The sequence below is a fragment of the Bos taurus genome, chromosome 24 (genome assembly GCF_002263795.3).
Source record: "Bos taurus isolate L1 Dominette 01449 registration number 42190680 breed Hereford chromosome 24, ARS-UCD2.0, whole genome shotgun sequence".
Classification (NCBI taxonomy): Eukaryota; Metazoa; Chordata; class Mammalia; order Artiodactyla; family Bovidae; genus Bos; species Bos taurus.
In genome coordinates this window covers 334,835-353,847 of record NC_037351.1, presented here as the reverse complement: position 1 = coordinate 353,847, position 19,013 = coordinate 334,835, and the positions used below count along the sequence as shown (strand labels likewise).

The 19,013-nt window shown below is 50.7% G+C and overlaps 1 protein-coding gene across 1 annotated transcript in view; it reads right to left on the bottom strand.

The window, feature by feature from the left end:
• The window catches only part of PARD6G (par-6 family cell polarity regulator gamma), a 77,048-nt gene extending 64,888 nt beyond the window's left edge, over positions 1–12,160 (bottom strand). Inside the window, 1 exon segment of the mRNA NM_001098100.1 lies at positions 11,929–12,160. Within this exon segment, the coding sequence (NP_001091569.1) occupies positions 11,929–12,000 (72 nt within the window). The 5' untranslated portion in view covers positions 12,001–12,160.
• Positions 12,161–19,013: the final 6,853 nt, after the last annotated feature.

Sequence of the window (19,013 nt, the reverse complement as noted above, 5' to 3'; positions counted from 1 at the left end):
CTCAGCTCACCACTGACAAGCAGTGGGTCACATTCCTGGAAAACTGTTCCCAGTTTGCGGTGGGGGAGCGCAGTGACTCCAGCTCCAGGTGAACAGGGACAAAGCTGCTCCAGGGCAGCTCCTCTCCTGAGGGTGGAGCGCAGCTGCCCCAACATACCATTTCTCACAAGAGCATTCTGACCTGTGGAGCCTCGGCATCACCTTCTGGCAAAAGGAGTGCGTTCCTGTGAAGGTTGGGGGCCCTGCTCATCCCTGCAGCTGCTGCCAGAGCCAGGGGCTCCTCCTCCATGAGAGGGGCCACACTACAGGCAGAGTATTTGTTTTGTCCCATAGCAACACCCCGTTATTATTCCAGACCGGTGAGGGAAGCAAGGTCATGATGTGTGGGCGGGGAGCCAGTGGCTCAGGCCCCTGAGCCACAGAAAACAGGATGCGAACAGTACTTTAGTCTCCCAGTTCCTCTAGCACAGCATGTAAAGATGACAGCTTTAGCGGCCTGCGTGGTTTTCTTCCATGGCCCTTACCCAGGGCCCATGCACAACAGCACACCTCCCAGGAGAGGCCATCTGAGGGGGCTTTCTGGGCCTGTGCATCAGTCCCCCGCGTCCTGTCTCGGAAGCAAAGGCGCAGAGAGATAAGCTCTGCAGACCGATGAACACACAGTCCAGCTTTCGACAGACACACTGATGTGATGAAGTGGAAAATAAACATACCCGATCACTAGGCAGGGCTTTTAGGAGGAACACAGAAATTCCCAAAGGCAAAGGATGTGACTCACCAACACCCTCAGGTGTGCGAGTGGGAAGCTGCAGGAAGACACAGGCAAACCCCAGGTGAAGGCCACCTGAAGTGCGTGGCCCCACAGCCCACCACCGTCAAGGCTGCTGTGGGGTCTTCATTCCACACGTGAAAGACAACTTTCAAAAGGACAGCTGTTCACCTCCATCGAAGACACCGTGGGACGTGCTGTCCTGGACCCACTGAGCAGCATCAGGCCCGACCCTGTTCACCTGGTGTCTCAGCCCCCCAGGAGGGCTGCAGCGGGTAACGGAACGCACAGGATGGCATGAAAGCTGTGAGTCAAAGTGCAGAATTAGAGGAAGGGCTAGGAAAGCCTTTCAACTCAGTAAACAAATCCCTGATTTGTTTTGATTTAGTAATCGACAAGTAATTAATAAGCCATGGTTCAAGGCCTTCAGGAACTCCTGAACCCTCAGACCTCTGACAGCAGCTGCTCCACCCCGGTCCACTCAAGTCCAGGGCTGGGGTCTGTACACGGCTCCGGGACAGCACACTGGGCTGGGAGGAGGCTGATCAGGGCTACGCCCAGCCAGCTCACAGCAGCATCGAGAACCGCTAGTGGAATCCAAGAGTGTGTTGAAGAGGAGCCCAAAGGAGGCTTTGTGCCCCTGAATCTCCATCCATACAGACAGATGCATAAGGAATACTCTGAATCCATTAAAAAAAACTGATCTCCAGACGCACACAACATGGATGGACCCTCTGGACGCAGAGTGCACTGTGACATTGAATCTGAGCACCAGCATGCTCACCCTGGTGACAGAGCCCTGACAGCAGTTACGCTGGGGGTGGGTGCTGACATGGAGGGACCTTCTCAAACGCTGGAATGTTGCACACTTACTGTGATGTGCACAGTGCTCACCAGGTGTGCAAACATGTAAAATTTCATCAGACTGCACGCCTGAGATTAGTGTGTTTTACTGCCATGCCCAGCTTCCCTGGTGGCTCAGATGGTAAAGAATCCATCTGCAATGTAGGAGACTGGGGTTTGATCCTTGGGTTAGGAAGGCCCCCTGGTGAAGGAAATGGCTACCCACTCCAGTATCTTGCCTGGAGAATCCCATGGACAGAGGAGCCTGGTGAGTGAGCTACAGTCCATAGGGTTGCAAAGAGTTGGACATGACTGAGCCACTAACACACACACACACACACACACACACACACACACACACACACACACACACTGTCACGCACACTGAACTCCACACAGGAATGACTCCGGTGTCACATGTGAACAGGTCCCTGAAAGGCAGCAGTCTCAGCCTCAAGGTACGGCAGAGCTTTCTGGGCAAGTGCAGGAGAGGATCTTTTTCCTGGGGATGGTCTTGATTCCTGTCTCCTGTACAATGTCACGAACCTCCATCTATAGTTCATCAGACACTCTGTCTATCAGATCTAGTCCCTTAAATCTATTTCTCACTTCCACTGTATAATCATAAGGGATTTGATTTAGGTCATACCTGAACGGTCTAGTGGTTTTCCCCACTTTCTTCAATTTAAGTCTGAATTTGGCAACAAGGAGTTCATGATCTGAGCCACAGTCAGCTCAGGAGCTGACTGTTTAGAACTTGTTTTTGCTGACTGTATAGAACTTCTCCATCTTTGGCTGCAAAGAATATAATCAATTTGATTTCGGTGTTGGCCATCTGGTGATGTCCATGTGTAGAGTCTTCTCTTGTGTTGCTGGAAGAGAGTGTTTGACATGACCAGTGTGTTCTCTTGGCAAAACTCTATTAGCCATCACTTCATGGCAAATAGATGGAGAAACAGTGGAAACAGTGGCTGACTTTATTTTTGGGGGCTCCAAAATCACTGCAGATGGTGACTGCAGCCATGAAATTAAAAGACACTTACTCCTTGGAAGGAAAGGTATGATCAACCTAGACAGCATATTAAAAAGCAGAGACATTACTTTGCCAACAAAGGTCCATCCAGTCAAGGCTATGGTTTTTCCAGTAGTCATGTATGGATGTGAGAGTTGGACTATAAAGAAAGCTGAGCACTGAAGAATTGATGCTTTTGATCTGCAGTGTTGGAGAAGACTGTTGACAGTCCCTTGGACTGCAAGGAGATCCAACCAGTTCATCCTAAAGATCAGTCCTGAGTATTCATTGGAAGGACTGATGTTGACACTGAAACTCCAATACTTTGGGCACCTGATGCGAAGAGCTGACTCATTTGAAAAGACCCTGATGCTGGGAAAGATTGAGGGCAGGAGGAGAAGGGGATGACAGAGGATGAGATGGTTGGATGGCATCACCAACTCAATGGACATGGGTTTGGGTAGACTCCGGGAGTTGGTGATGGACAGGGAGGTGTGGGGTGCTGCAGTCCATGAGGTCACAAAGAGTCAGACACAACTGAGCGACTGAACTGAACTGAACTGAACTGCAGGAGAGGATCAGGTGCAAGGGCAGCCTATGGACCCAGGGAGGCCAACAAACGAAGAATTAACGGGGATGAGCAGTGCAGAAGGGTCCAGGTGGTTTTTGAATTCTTTAAGCAGCAACATTTTTTTTTTTTTTTTTTTACTTTCCTCAAGTAAAATTCAGGGAAGGCAATGGCATCCCACTCCAGTATTCTTGCCTGAAAAATCCCATGGACGGAGGAGCCTGGTAGGCTGCAGTCCATGGGCTCTCGAAGAGTCAGACATGACTGAGTGACTTCACTTTCACTTTTCACTTTCATGCATTGGAGAAGGAAATGGCAACCCACTCTAGTGTTCTTGCCTGGAGAATCCCAGGCATGGCGGAGCCTGGTGGGCTGCCGTCTATGGACTCCCGTTTATGGGGTCGCACAGAGTTGGACATAACTGAAGCAACTTGGCAGCAGCAAGTAAAATGCTACACACTTTCTCCAAAATATAGAGCAGATGCTCTGGCTTGGGGTGGTGAAAGGAGCCATTCCCTTGTCTCCTCTGCCAACAAGCATCTTCACAGAGCCCCAGAGGAACACAGCCTTTGGAAGTCAGAGAGCTGGACGGTGGGGTGTGGGACACACCTCCCGGAGCCCAGGAACCAGAGGAGAACTGAATGAGGGGACTGGGGAAAGGTTTCAAAGGTCACTGATGCCCCAGCTGTAACAGTGAGTGCCCAGTCCTGCCCCACCCAGTCCTGTGGGTAACAGGGCAGCTCTGAAGGAGGTAGGGAGGCCGGTGCCATCTCTAGGGAAGGGGTATGAGCACTGCATAGAGAGATGCGTGGGGCTGGCTCTGAGGAGGTGCCCTGAGCCCCCGAAGCTGTCAGCCTAGAGTCTAGCACTAAGGAAATTAGGTGACACTATCAACGTGGACTTGAAAAAATAATTTTATCTATTTAATTGGCTGTGCTGGGTCTTCATTTCTGCGTGAGCTCTCTCTAGTTGTGGTGAGCAGGGGCTACTCTCTAGTTGTGGGGCACGGGCTGCTCACTGCGGGGGCTTCTCTGGTTGCGGCTCCCGGGCTCTAGAGTGCAGGATCGGTAGTTGTGGCACATAGGCTTAGTTTCTCCGGCCTGTGGGATATCCCTGGACCAGGGATCGAGCCTGTGTCTCCTGCATTGGCAGGCAGATTCTTTTCCACCTGAGTCACCAAGGAAGCCCCCAATGTGGACTTTTAAATCAGCTTCCTTTGGACTTCCAAAGCTTCTCTTTTCTGTTTAGCTCATCTTGTACTGCTTCTTTCCCTTCCCTCCATGGCACTAGTGGGGAGGGGACAAGGCCCCTGAGCCCTCTCAGAGATGCCCTGGGGCTAAGTCAATTAGTGAATCCAGCTTTGGTCACCTTCCTCAAAAAGCAGTTCCTTTCTAAAGTACCCTAAAAGACCACCGCTGAACTAGCCATTGTTGTTCAGTCTCTATGTCGTGTCCGACTCTTTGAGGCCCCATGGGCTGCAGCATGCCAGGCTCCCCTGTTCTTCACTATCTCCTGCACTAGTAGCTATCTGGAAAACCTGTTCCTCATCTGAATTTAACTCAAGTGACATTTACTGGGCACCTACTTCATGCAAAGCCCTGCTGGTCACTTCAGATACTGAATCTTTCCTTGGAGTATACTACTGAGAAATGCAGGGCTGGGAGACAACTAGAGTCCCCAGGTGAGGAAAACTGGAGACTGGAGGAGCCCAGCTGCTCCTGGAAGCAAGGAGGGGAGAGGGCGCTCTGCCTCAGCTCCAAGCGGCCCGCGCAGGTGCTGCTGCCACTGGTTCCAGAGAAGCTGAGAGCAGCTCCTGGAGGCCCGAGCACCACGACTGCTCCTGCTGTGCGGGCGGGCAGCAGGGGGATTGGAGACCTCAGCCTCCAGCTGTGACCCTGTGGCTCTGGCGATACTTTGGGCATCAGGATAAAGGACCCTCATGCCCCCCCACTGCCTACACACAACTGGACCTTCGTTGGGCCATTTGCTTTTAAGCTGGGGATAGTGGCTATCTTGGTTACCTTTGTACCCCAGCATGAACCCCATGCCTCACATACAGTAGGTGCTCAGTAAATGAATACATGAGTGGATGGTAGACTTCTAAGAATACCTACTGGAGAGTGTACTTCCCTTGAGGCCACACAGCTAAAACCTGCTGCAGGGATGGAAGCAAAATAGAACTTCCTTCCTCAGAGCACCAGGCCTAACCCTTCCAAACTCTGGATCGAGAGAGCCCAAGGGGTCTGTTTCATTCTGTGTGGGAATACCTGTGTCAGTATCTGGACCGGACTTGAGGGCTTGTCGGAGGAGGCGGGGCAGGAACCCTCCTTCACTAGGGCCACAGACAGTGCATAGTAGAGACTGGAGTCTGGAGCCGAACAGCCTGAGTTCTCCGACCTGGGCCAGCTGAGTGGACCCCCCCGGACTTTTCCGTGTATAATGGGGGTGATAATAGAACCTATCTGGCAAGGTTGTGATGGAGAGTAATGAATTATTATTTGAAACTAAATGTATTTATGAATATATATGTATGTGGTTAAACTTATTTTAATGCTTCTGGGACTTCTCTCATGGTCCAGTGGCTAAGACTCCGTGCTTCCAATGGAGGGGGCCCGGGTTCAATCCCTGATTAGGGAACTAGATCCCACATGTTATAACTAAAAGATCTTTCACAGTGCAGCTAACACCTGGTGTAGGAAAATTAAAAAAACATATATATATTATATATATATACTATACACACACACACACACACACACACACACACACACACACTAAGTTGCTTCAGTGATGTCCAACTCTCTGCGACCCTATGGACTATAGCCTGCCAGGCTCCTCTGTCCATGGGATTCTCCAGGCAAGAATACTGGAGTGCGTTGCCATGCCCTCCACCAGAGGATCTTCCCAGCCCAGGGATCGAATCCACGTCTCTGATGTATTCGGCACTGGGAGGTGGTTCTTTACCACTAGTGCCAATTGGGAAGCCTATATATGTGTGTGTGTGTATATATATATATATATATATATATATATATATATATGTATAAAGAAATACTTCTGGATGCAACCTGTTCACAGAGGGCAGTGTCCAGCCTGGACCCTGTGTTCAGGGGCACCTCAGAGGAGGGTTGCAGGGTATGTACTGGGGCTTGGAAGGTGTACAGCACCTCTTGTTGCTTCTCAGGATCACAGTAGGAGAAACCTTCGAGAGGAGGTGGGGAGCAGTAAGCAGGTAAGCAGCCCGCTGGACTCTAACCATGCTGCCGCTCCCTGTCCCCCAAGGTCCGTTTCAGCGATGCTCTGATGTCACTCCGGGCTCCCTCCTTGCTTGTCTCTAAAAGTCCAGGAGGCCCCTCTGTGGGAAAGGGGCAAGATTCCTCTCTCTTTCTGCTGATTCACAAACAGTAGCCCTAACCCTAATCCTGACCCTAACCTTCTGACTCCTCAAAGCAACTTGAATGGTTGCATCTCCCAATTCCTGACATGCCTTCCCTGCCCTAAAATTGGAAGACCCCTCTATCTGAAATGTCACAAGTCCCAGGAAAGGGCTGGAACCTCTGCTAACTGGGTGCCCCCAGGAAGGTCCACAGGGGCTTTCTGCTGCTCACAGGGTGTGGGCAGCACCACCATCCATGCCCATCAGGTGACACTCCCCACCTGGGTCTCTGATGACAGTCTCCTCTGGACGCAACTTCCCAAATCGAGTCACCAAACCTGTTTAAACACAGACGTGCACGATACAACACAACCAGAATCTTAAAAGGGTGTAGCTGCACATAGAGGTGAGTCAAACTGTGTCAGGCGGTTCTCAACTGGCCCGCAGGAGGCAAGTGCCCAGCCATCGCGTGGGGAGGGCATGGCCCCTGCTCCAGCCCCCAGATGCAAGGGCATGGCCAGGCAGAGACAAGATTTGGGACCACAGGGTGCACTGACACCTAGCAGCATCTGCACCGACTGGAAAATCTCCCGTGGATGAGCAGGTCCATAACTCAGTGAAAAATAAGATCACTGACAAAAGAAAGCAGGAAAGAATATGGCAGCTAAAAATAGACACAGAGATTAGAATATTCCATTCACCAATAACCCAAGACTACAAATTAAAACAGTGGGGTAGTGTCTCACTTATCTAATTTGAAAAGAATAAGAAAATACCCAGTACTGGAGGGTATACCAGAGGGAGGGAGGGGATAGACACGAAGCAGGGTGTACACGTTTATAGAAGAGACTTTCTGGAAGAAAATTCAGCAATATGTGTTCAAAGTCTTAAAAATTTGCATACGTTTCACTTAGTAATTTCATTTCTAAGAATCTGTCCTAAAGAAATAATAAAAGTCCTGCAGCGAAGTAAGAGAATCAACATCTTTATAAACTTGGTGTGCTCAGTCGTGTCCGACTCTTTGTGACCCCATGGACTGTAGCCCACCAGACTCCTCTGTCCATGGGATTTTCCAGGCAATAGTACTGGAGTGGGTTGCCATTTCCTTCTCCAATCCCTGACATGCTTTATATACTTCATATGATATACATTCTATAGGTACTGTTTATATAAACGTTTAAATGCAAAGTTGTTATTCACAACATTGTTTACTCTAAAAAAATGGAAAATAACCCAAATAGGATATTGGTTAGGTTAATTATGGTTCACATATAAGATTGAATACTATGTATTCATTTCAAAAATATGTTTTCTGAAACTATTAATGACATAAGAAAATACAACACTTCACTGTTAAGTTGAAAGTGGAACGCTGAAGGCTACAGAAAAATACACCTATAAAATATGACCCTGATTCTGTCAAACGAAGACATCTGCATGTACAGATGCACATAAAGGGTCAGAAGGACATGCGACCACGCTTGGAATGTGAGAATTACCTCCGCTTTGTGCCTGTTGTGGTTTCCACATCTTCCACAATGATAGTGTATTTGTTTAGAATACAGAAAAGCTTCCAGCAGTAGGGCTTCCCTGATAGCTTGGTTGGTTAAAGAATCCGCCTGCAATGCAGGAGACTCTGGTACAATTCCTGGGTTGGGAAGATATGCTGAAAAAGGGATAGGCTACCCATTCCAGTATTCTTGGGCTTCCCTTGGGGCTCAGCTGGTAAAGAATCTGCCTGCAATGCAGGAGATCTGGGTTCTATCCCCGGGTTGGGAAGATCCCCTGGAGAAGGGAAAGGCTGTCCACTCCAGTATTCTGGCCTGGAGAATTCCATGGACTGTATAGTTCATGGGGTCGCAAAGAGTCAGACTGAGAGACTTTCACTTTTCAGTATCTAAAACAAGCAGCCCAAACTGGATTAAAACCTTTAGTGGTGTTATTCTCCCCCGACACAAGGGACACCAGAGGCCACGGGTGTGTCATATAGCCCTGGGCCCCCGTCACCAGTACCAAGGCCGCAAAATGAGAGAAATGTGGGGAAGGGGCGTGGGATGGAGAATGCTCGGCCTGCAAAGGCGGCTTGGCAGGAGGAATGTCAGGATAGCACTGATTCTTGGAGAAAACACTTCAGGTGTGGGAAGCCACAGAACCAGGGCCCCAGAGGCCAAAGAGAAGACGGAAGAGACCTGCCTGCTAAGGAAGCTGGGACACCATGGACCTCACTTAAGGCAGGGGTCTCCAGGCGGGGGTGGAGGATGGGGGCGCAGTGTAGAGCACACTGCGGAGATGGGGAAGCTGTGTTCCTTTAGACTTTCCAGGCATATGCAGATGCTGGTGGGACTGATGAGACAGTCACACAGTGAAATCTACTACAGAGCTCACAATGGCCTGTGTGGCCTTCTGTCTTCCCCTCACACAGCCAGTCAGCTCCAACTACTTGGGCCCTGTAGACTCCTTCCCAGCACTAGACTTCCTGCTATCCCTCTGAAGGGCCAAGACTGCTCCCCTTGGCCTGAGACATTCTCCCCAGACATCTGCATAGCCCCTTCCCACTGTAGGTCTTCTGGGAAGAGAGGAAAAAGTCAGACTGAGTGTGAAATGGCAGCCCTGTTACCAGAACTGGGGAGTCAGAAGTGCATGCAGCCGGCTGGGAAAGGGACAGACAAATCACAGGTATTTGAGAGAAATGCTGGGTAGAGTTAGGGGCTATCTGATGGGGGAGAGCCACCAGATCCAGACAGTTTCTCTGTCTCAAGGCTTTGGGAATTGACCAGCTGTGGCAGAGGGCTAATACCAACAATTCTGAGAGGATCAGAGGCAATTTTCAGACCTGATATCCTGAAATGCCACAGAGTCTTGATCTGCAGTGCTTAGCTCTTACAACTGTGGGTGCTCTGCAGTTTAGAGGTGTTTTCCCATTCATTGCCTCATTTGATCCTGTCGGGCTACCAGAATAGGTTCAATGACCATTGTACAGATGAAATGACTAAGGCTCAGAAAAGTTAGATGACTTGCCTGAAAGCTCACAAGGTTGGGTGGTAGAACTGGCTGGATTTTGGCACAATTTTCTCCACACGCAAACCCAGGTGTTATGGTGAACCATTTAGATTGGATAAAGACATCACTGTCTTAATGGTTTGCCTCCCATATTTTGACAAGAGTAGCTGGAATAAGGCTCCCTGCAGAGATGGACCCCGTGGGTGCGTGAGAGAGTGGTACAGAAGGGGGAGCCACGTGGCCCCACTGGACAAACAGTAAGGCAAGCCACCTATCCCAAAGGGCCTGGGGCGGTGGTGTTGTGTGTAACCAGCCAGCCCAGCAGGGCCCAGCCTGGTGTGGCCCTCCAGGACAGTTCCCAAAACTCTCCCCCTCTGCCACTCACCCCTGGCGAAGCAGTCAGTACATGTGAACTTGAACCCAGGCTCGGGCCATGGGGCAGCCCTCCTTCTTCACTGGGGGTCAAGGAGGAGCGGCAGCCTGAGGTAACCCACTGGGCCACCAGAACGCCTATGGCCCCCAGTTCCCCGGGAGAGGCAAAGGCAGATTCTTACTCTTCAGGCCTCAGGGGTCCGCAGTATCCAGAGTGCATGACTGCAGGATAAAGGCTGGTGAGGGCATTTCCTCCAGGGCTAGCCCTCCGGACTTGCATCTGGTCAGGCAGCTGCCTGCCACCACGGCTGCAGAGCCCAGGGAATTCGGCCAGTGAGACTCGTGAACGGCCTGTGCTGTTCATCACTTAGAACCACACGGCCACCTTGCAGGGGTGAAAGGCTGCCAGGAGGTCCCCTCGCGACGGAAGTGGTCCTCGTGGAGACTGCTGGGCCTCAGGAATGCACGCATGACAAACTGTGACCTGAAAATGCCACAAGGCCCTGGATGTGACACTGTGATACAAGATGGCACCTGTGGGAAGTCTCTGTGTTCTTTCTCCCAACTGCCTGTTAATCTATGATGATCTCAAAATAAAGAGTTAAAGTGAAACACCATGGGTGCTCAGTGGCTACTGTCAGGGGACAATGAGTTCTAAGAAGCCACATTCCCACTGAGTTGAAGAAACGTCAGTTATTTGGTGCTCCCACTCAGGCTTGCTGGTTTTTCCCCCCACACAACTCACAGAGGTCACTTTTGATTTGGGGGTGTGGGGAGTTCTGGGGCTAAAAAGAGATGAGTGCTGGGCCAGGGTCACAGAATTAGCATTGGAGGTAATTAGATATGAAGGTTCATAAATAGACTGCCCAACAAGATGTGATGAAATCCCACAACTCATTCTGTGGGATTCCTGCAGAGAACCCCCATCCTCGGAGGAAGCCCTGGAAATCCTACGCCAAAGGACCCCACCTTGATCGGTACGGTCAGCCCAGACAGGGGCCATCGGGTTAGTCTTCCCAGAGAGCGAACCAGGGCACACACGCTGGCGACCAAGTGTGCACAGATTTGGAGGTCAGAGCCCACCCTCGGGTCTGGCCCCTCTGCCACCACTCAGGTTCTCCTCCTTGCCAGACCAAGCCGGGGGCGGGGGGGGGGGGGGGGAGGTGTAGCGCAGAGAAAGGGCGAAAGCCGATCCCAGGCAGCAGTAAGCCCGAGGCCCCCTCCTCCAGGACCCTGAACAACTGCTGCTCTTCATCTGCGGCAAGGTCCACCCCTGAGACCCTCGCAGACAAAAGCTTCTGCCGCGAAGGTGCCGCCCCCGCAACGGGCAGAAGCGCCAGATCCTATCAGCCAATTATCCAAAGCGCACAGCCACCCGCAAGTTCGGGCACGCTTGGGCCGGGGCGCGGGCAGCGGGAGGGGCCGCCGGTCCGGCGCGCCCGGGGAATCTGGGCCTGGGGCGCGTCGGGAGGCTGAAGGGCTGGTACGCAGGGCCGTGCTGGGGACCGGGGGTCCGGTCCGGGGATCGAGGACCCGCTGCCTGTCTCCCCCTCGCCGGTTCCGAGGCTCCTCCGCTGCGAAGGAGGCGGCGCAGCCAGGGCCCTCCCCCGGCCCGGGCCCCCAAGGCCCCTCCAGGGCCCCGAATCCGATCAGCCCCTGGGTCGCCCCGGAAACATCGCCCCTCCATCGCGCGGTGCGCCGGATCGCCGCCGGCTTGTGGAACAAAAGAGCCACTCTTGCGAAGGGTCCGGCGGCCGCGCGGCCCTCTGAGCGCCGGGGCTCGAGCCGAACCTTACCGGGCTGCTGGGCTTTGTGCGCGCGCAGGGGCGGGAAGGACTGAGGGACCCCGGCGCATCTCACGGACGCGCGCCGCGCTCCGAAGTTGTGGTCGGCGCCGGCCCCTCTCGCGCCGCCCAGTCCCCTTTGGGGTGCCCATTCATTTTGGGGCGGGGAGGGGGGGCTGCGCAGACTGCCGGCCCCCGGCTCACCTTGCTCTTGACTTCCACCGCGCTGCAGTCGTAGAAGCCCAGGGTCTGAGACTTGTGGAAACTCCGGTTCATGGTTCCGGACCCGCTTAGCCTTGGCTTCGCCCTCGCTCTTCCCTATGGGGACTGCAGAAGGACCTTGGGTGCGCCACCCGCCGCCGTGGCCCCGGCCCCGGACCCTGCCCGCGCTCGCTCGGCCGCGGGGCAGCTCGAGTGCAGCGGCCCGAGCAGGGCTGGCCGCGCGCCTTGGGCACTCCAGGGGCCGCGCGCGGGAGGAGCGGGGTACGGCGGCGCGCGCCGCTCCAAGGACCCGCCCCCCGATACCCTAGAACCCACGTCCCGCCCAGAGCCCGGAGGATCCGCCACCAATCCCTGCCCAGCGCCCAGAATACCCGCCGCCAGTCCCCGCCCCGGGCCCAGAGCACCCGTCCCCCGAGGACCCGCCCGGAGCCCCGAGGACCCGCCCCACGAGCCCCAAGGGCCCACGTCCCGCTCGGCGCCCCGTAGACCCGCCGCTAATCCGGTTCCCCAAGGACCGGCCCGGCGCCGAGAAAACCCGGCTCACGTCCCGGGGACTGGCCCCACGAGCCTCAAGGCCCAGCCTCGCGCCTGAGGACCCACCCTCTCAGTCTGGAGGACACGCCCCCCGTCCCGAGGACTCACCCGACGCCCCACCCAGGGCTCTTCGGCCGGCCTCCGGAGGAGCCGCCGCCAGTCCCCGCCCCGAGCCCCGCCCACGGGCCCGCCCCCGAGGACGCCTCTCCCGGGTGGGTGCTCACTTCAGTCCACAAAATCAAGAGCCGGGGAGAGAAGCCCGGTTGACTCGCCCGGGTCGCCCCATTCCCACCGCGGCGCCCACACTTTTTCTCCCTTGCTCGCTTCCGCCAAGATTTTGTTAGCATCCTTCCGTCGTCCAGGAAAAGGGTCTGTTTTGGCTGATTTTTAACGTTGTCTTGGGTGATACCGGACTCACCGAGGCCTGACCCCCCTTGGGTCCATCTGTCCGTTAGAGCTGCCAGGTGGTAGATGGTTTGGGCAGAGGTTCTGCACGGAGGCAACATTCTAAGGCGTAGTCTAGCACAGGCCAAAGGTAAAGGGTTCGGAAGGGTCAGAAGCACCTATAGGCCTGTCTGATGAGAAGGAAGACTTCTGCCAGGGCTGGTAGAGGCAAGAAACAGAAGAAAGACGCCGTCAGTTGTGAGCAACGTCATGGGTGTTTCCTATCTAGAGCGCTCTGGAAGCGGGGCTGCGGAAACCGAAATCCTCGCTCTTGAGGAATCTCTGATGAAGCCAAGAACACAGGACAAGTAGGTGCTTCCAGAGTGCTGTGAAAGCGTGCTACACAAACTTACAATCCTATTTAGTAGATTATATATCACTTTTTCTTAGTTGAATTAATTGGAGAAAAAGGAAGAAGAAATACAAACGTGCTAATTATACATACAGAGGGGTGTATTAGTTAAATTTATGGTTTTAAATGTAATCAAAAACAGTATTAGAACAAAAATATAGCCTCTCCAAATTTTCAGAACATTCTATGTATATATAGAGTGCGAAACTAATGCAAACATATTGTAAAATTCTTTAGAATTTAAAATTTTAAATTTAAAATTAAAAAATTCTTTAGAATTTATAAAATTCATTATAAAATTCTTTAGATAGGGACTTACCTGGTGGCCCAGTGGTTAAGAATTTCCTGGGGACGGGGTTTCTATCCTTGGCCAGGCAGCCAAGGTCCCACATGCTGCCCAGCAGCTAAAGGGGAACGTGCAGCAGAAGGAGCTGCAGACTGCAGTGCAGAGCCCCTGCAGCCAGAAAGCAGTTCCACAGACAGAAAACACAATGTAAAATAAATAGGAACTGAGAGTATATATATCTGCATGCCTATAAACGTGAATGAGATAAAACACACCTGTTTTAAGACTTCCAGATTTGTTCATTAAGTAATACCCAGTCAAAAATGGTAAAGGAGATACAACTACAATAAAGTGACATAGAAAGGATGAAATTTAAAATATCAGTGAAAGAGAGAAAATGGGGTTCTTAATTTAAGACTATGTGGCTTTAGGGACAAAGGCATTGCCCTATTTAATGGAAATGAGATACCACAGAGGAGAGGATTTTAGAAAAAAATAAATCGTATGGACAAAAAATTTTTTTTAAGGATAATGTTATTCCTTACTCCTGTTAAGTTTACTCAGTTGTTATAAACTCTTCACAAGACTTTGGAATCTCTTACATGATATTTAAGTAAAAGGCTCTATTTTTTGGAACACATACACACCATGAACCTTTATAATGAAAATGGTGGTATGCCAACATGAAGATCTAATATATGTAAATACTGCATTGATCAGCATTCACAAAATAAAATGACAGGAAATAGAATGTGAAATTAACTACTGTACCTTTGTTAAAATGCACTGTGCCGTGCTAAGTTGCTTCAGTCATGTCCGACTCTTTGCAACCCTATGGATTGTAGCCCTCCAGGCTTCTCTGTCCATGAGATTCTCCAGGCAAGAATACTGGAGTAGGTTGCCCTGTGCTCCTCCAGAGGATCTTCCCACTCCAGGGATCTAACTGCATCTCCATTGTCTCCTGCATTGTAGGCAGATTCTTTACCCACTGGGGCTTCCCTGGTAGCTCAGATAGTAAAGCATCCGCCTGCAATGCAGGAGACCCGGGTTCAAACCCTGGGTCGGGAAGATCCCCTGGAGAAGGAAATGGCAACCCACTCCAGTACTCTTGCCTGGAAAATTCCATGGACGGAAGAGCCTGGTAGGCTACAGTCCATGGGGTTGCAAAGAATTGGACACCACTGAGCAACTTCACTTTCTTTCTTTACCCACTGAGCCATCAGGGAAGCCCATAAATTCACTGTGAAATAAATCTGGAGAATTCAAACACAAAATAGAAAAAGTTAAAATCACTCATACTACTTAGCAATCAACTCTATTACCTTTTGGTATATTTTATCTTTATTTCTTTTTCTGCATATATAGCTGTGAAAAGAAGAGAAGCGAAAAGCAAAGGAGAAAAGGAAAGATATAAACATCTGAATGCAGAGTTCCAAAGAATAGCAAGAAGAGATAAGAAAGCCTTCTTCAGTGATCAATGCAAAGAAATAGAGGAAAACAACAGAATGGGAAAGACTAGAGATCTCTTCAAGAAAATCAGAGATACCAAAGGAACATTTCATGCAAAGATGGGCTCGACAAAGAACAGAAATGGTATGGACCTAACAGAAGCAGAAGATATTAAGAAGAGGTGGCAAGAATATACAGAAGAACTGTACAAAAAAGATCTTCAGGACCAAGATAATCAGGATGGTGTGATCACTGACCTAGAGCCAGACATCCTGGAATGTGAAGTCAAGTGGGCCTTAGAAAGCATCACTATGAACAAAGCTAGTGGAGGTGATGGAATTCCAGTTGAGCTCTTCCAAATCCTGAAGGATGATGCTGTGAAAGTGCTGCACTCAATATGCTAGCAAATTTGGAAAACTCAGCAGTGGCCACAGGACTGGAAAAGGTCAGTTTTCATTCCAATCCCAAAGAAAGGCAATGCCAAAGAATGCTCAAACTACCACACAACTGCACTCATCTCACACGCTAGTAAAGTAATGCTCAAAATACTCCAAGCCAGGCTTCAGCAATATGTGAACTGTGAACTTCCTGATGTTCCAGCTGGTTTTAGAAAAGGCAGAGGAACCAGAGATCAAATTGCCAACATCTGCTGGATCATGGAAAAAGCAAGAGAGTTCCAGAAAAACACCTATTACTGCTTTATTGACTATGCCAAAGCCTTTGACTGTGTGGATCACAATAAACTGTGGAGAATTCTGAAAGAGATGGGAATACCAGACCACCTTACCTGCCTCCTGAGAAATCTGTATGCAGGTCAGGAAGCAACAGTTAGAACTGGACATGGAACAACAGACTGGTTCCAAATAGGAAAAGGAGTACGTCAAGGCTGTATATTGTCACCCTGTTTATTCAACTTATATGCAGAGTACATCATGAGAAACGCTGGACTGGAAGAAACACAAGCTGGAATCAAGATTGCCAGGAGAAATATCAATAACTTCAGATATACAGATGACACCACCCTTATGGCAGAAAGTGAAGAGGAACTAAAAAGCCTCTTGATGAAAGTGAAAGAGGAGAGTGAAAAAGTTGGCTTAAAGCTCAACATTCAGAAAACGAAGATCATGGCCTCCGGTCCCATCACTTCATGGGAAATAGATGGGGAAACAGTGGAAACAGTGGCTGACTTTATTTTTCTGGGCTCCAAAATCACTGCAGATGGTGACTGCAGCCATGAAATTAAAAGGTGCTTACTCCTTGGAAGGAAAGTTATGACCAACCTAGATAGCATATTCAAAAGCAGAGACGTTACTTTGCCAACAAAGGTCCATCTAGTCAAGGCTATGGTTTTTCCTGTGGTCATGTATGGATGTGAGAGTTGGACTGTGAAGAAGGTTGAGCACCGAAGAATTGATCTTTTGAACTGTGGTGTTGGAGAAGACTCTTGAGAGTCCCTTGGACTGCAAGGAGTCCAACCAGTCCATTCTGAAGGAGATCAGCCCTGGGATTTCTTTGGAAAGAATGACGCTAAAGCTGAAACTCCAGTACTTTGGCCACCTCATGCAAAGAGTTGACTCATTGGAAAAGACTCTGATGCTGGGAGGGATCGGGGGCAGAAGGAGAAGGGGACGACAGAGGATGAGATGGCTGGATGGCATCACTGACTTGATGGACATGAGTCTGAGTGAACTCCGGGAGTTGGTAATGGACAGGGAGGCCTGGCGTGCTGTGATTCATGGGGTCACAAAGAGTCGGACACGACTGAGCGACTGATCTGATCTGATCTGATTGATATATCTTAAAAATTTCGATCTTTTTTTTACCTCATGTTATATAAAAAGCATTTTCATTAAATGTTCTTAGAAAATATTGTTTTTAATATTTGAATACAGGTATAATTTTAATCATTTCATTATTGGATATTTAGAATGTTTCCAGTGTTTAGATTTTATATAATCTTCTGTTTCTTGAATTTACTTATTTCTGATTTCATTACAATCAACTCCTAAAAATGAAAATACTAGGCCATAAAGCACAGATATCTCTAACCTCTTCAATACAGATTGCAAAATTGCAGTACTTAAAATTTAATTTTTATTTCCTTTTAATAAATATGCTGTTGGATGCCAGGGACTATGATCAGAGAGGCAGAGATTTACAGTCCCTGCTCTTAAGAGAAACAGCAGGCTGGCCAGAACTTGAGTTCCAGAACAAGTGAAGTAAGCAGGCAGACAGAAGAAATGCTGAGAGATGTCCGCAGAGTCAAGAGGAGACTATTCCAGACAGCACACTGAGCATGAGCGTTGTTCTGACAGCTAGAAAAGGATCAACCTGTCATCTACACGAAGTCTCATACATTCCAGGTAGAACCAGGAAATGTCAAAGATGCACACTGGGCAAGCAGCAGCGCAAACTGTATGGAGAAGCGCTGGCTTTCTCTCAGAGGGACATTTCCTAAGCTGAATGCAGGTTTTCGGCCCCAAGGACAGTTGCAGGTTGCTGCTGCTGCTTGTCCCCCGGGGGTAGGAGCAGCTCTGGGCGTGCTCACGGGGTGCTCCCGCCCAAACGTTCTAAGAAAGAGGGAAAGAGGCTGAGGGCAGATGAGCAGCTCCCTGGATGGGGGAAAGAGGAGGCTGAGGCCACAGGACTTGGTGGAGCAGCGGTCACCTCTGCCATGCTGGTGGCCTGTGGTCAGAGCCCCGTCACGTGTCTGCTCGGCGCCGTCCGTGACCCCCAGGCCTGCTGCAGCCTTTCCTACCCATCTCTCCTCTCCTCTGTTGCAGTCCCTTGTCGGTTGGTGCGATCAGCAGGAGGAAAGGCTGGGAACACTGGGTGGTTGTGCGTGGAGGCTGAGCGTCCAGCTGAGACTTGAATAAGGTCCTTGAGGGCTTCAAGCCTGTGGGTGGGTTCAGTGTAGACAATCAACTTGCCTAGCAAAGTCTTTCAATGGGAAAATCTCTTCAAAGTCCAGAAGCTTGATTGAAAACCTCCCTGTGCATCCTGACCTGACTGGCACCATGGGGTCATGGAGCCTTGGGAGGCCTCACTGGGAGGCTCTCTGCGGCTGGCAGATGCAAGGTACACGCTTGCCCCACAATCCCGACATAAGATGCGGTTCTGTTAGTCATCACTGAGCTGGCTGCCTCAGTGAGGTGTCCAGAGCTGTGATTGCAGTTAAATGAGAAGGCCCTCTGCAGAGGGCTGGGAGCTTGGGGAGGCCTTTTACTTCAGTCATGCGTCCTGCAGGCACCCATGAGGGCCCTGGGTCTGGGCAAGCTTGGACTGTCCTCTCAGCTGAGCCTTGGGCTTCTCTATTTGTGAGGTGGGCACCACGGCTCTTCCCTCACCCACTTCCTGGCCGTATCCTGGCAGCAAAAGGACACCACGTGGCCCCACTTTGAAGTCTTTAAAGAGGTCTGTCAGTCAGAGTGGCTGCACCTTCCCTGAGCCACGGCTGGGTCTCGTGGAGAGGGTGTCGGGAGTCTGCAAGGAAGGCGCAGCTGCAGAGGTGCACACTCCCCATGTGTACACGGCTACAGACTAGTTACAGACAGAGACCAAGGAGGAAAACGGGCAGGTGTAGGGGTGCAGTCCTCCTCATGTCTATGGCTTCAAATAGTCCATCCAAAATTGGTACTCATCCCCCCAGTATCGAGGGAAACATGCCACAGACCCAGGGAAATATTTTTCCCCAAGTCCTGGGTATGCCCTCACAGTCATCAGTATCCAAAATGGAAGTAGCAGTAGACTTAAAATCCTAACCTCTAGGGACTTCTCTGGTGGTCCTGTGGCTAAGACTCCACACTCCCAAAGCAGGGGGCCCAGGTGTGATCCCTAGTCAGGGAACTAGATCCCACAGGCTGCAACCCAGAGATAGTATCCTGCAACTAAAGGTCCTGCACGCTGCATCCAAGAACCAGTGCAGCCAAATAAATAAATGGAAAAAAAAGGATATCTTAAAAAAACCCCCAAAACTTCTAGGTATTTGAAGACCAAAGGTGT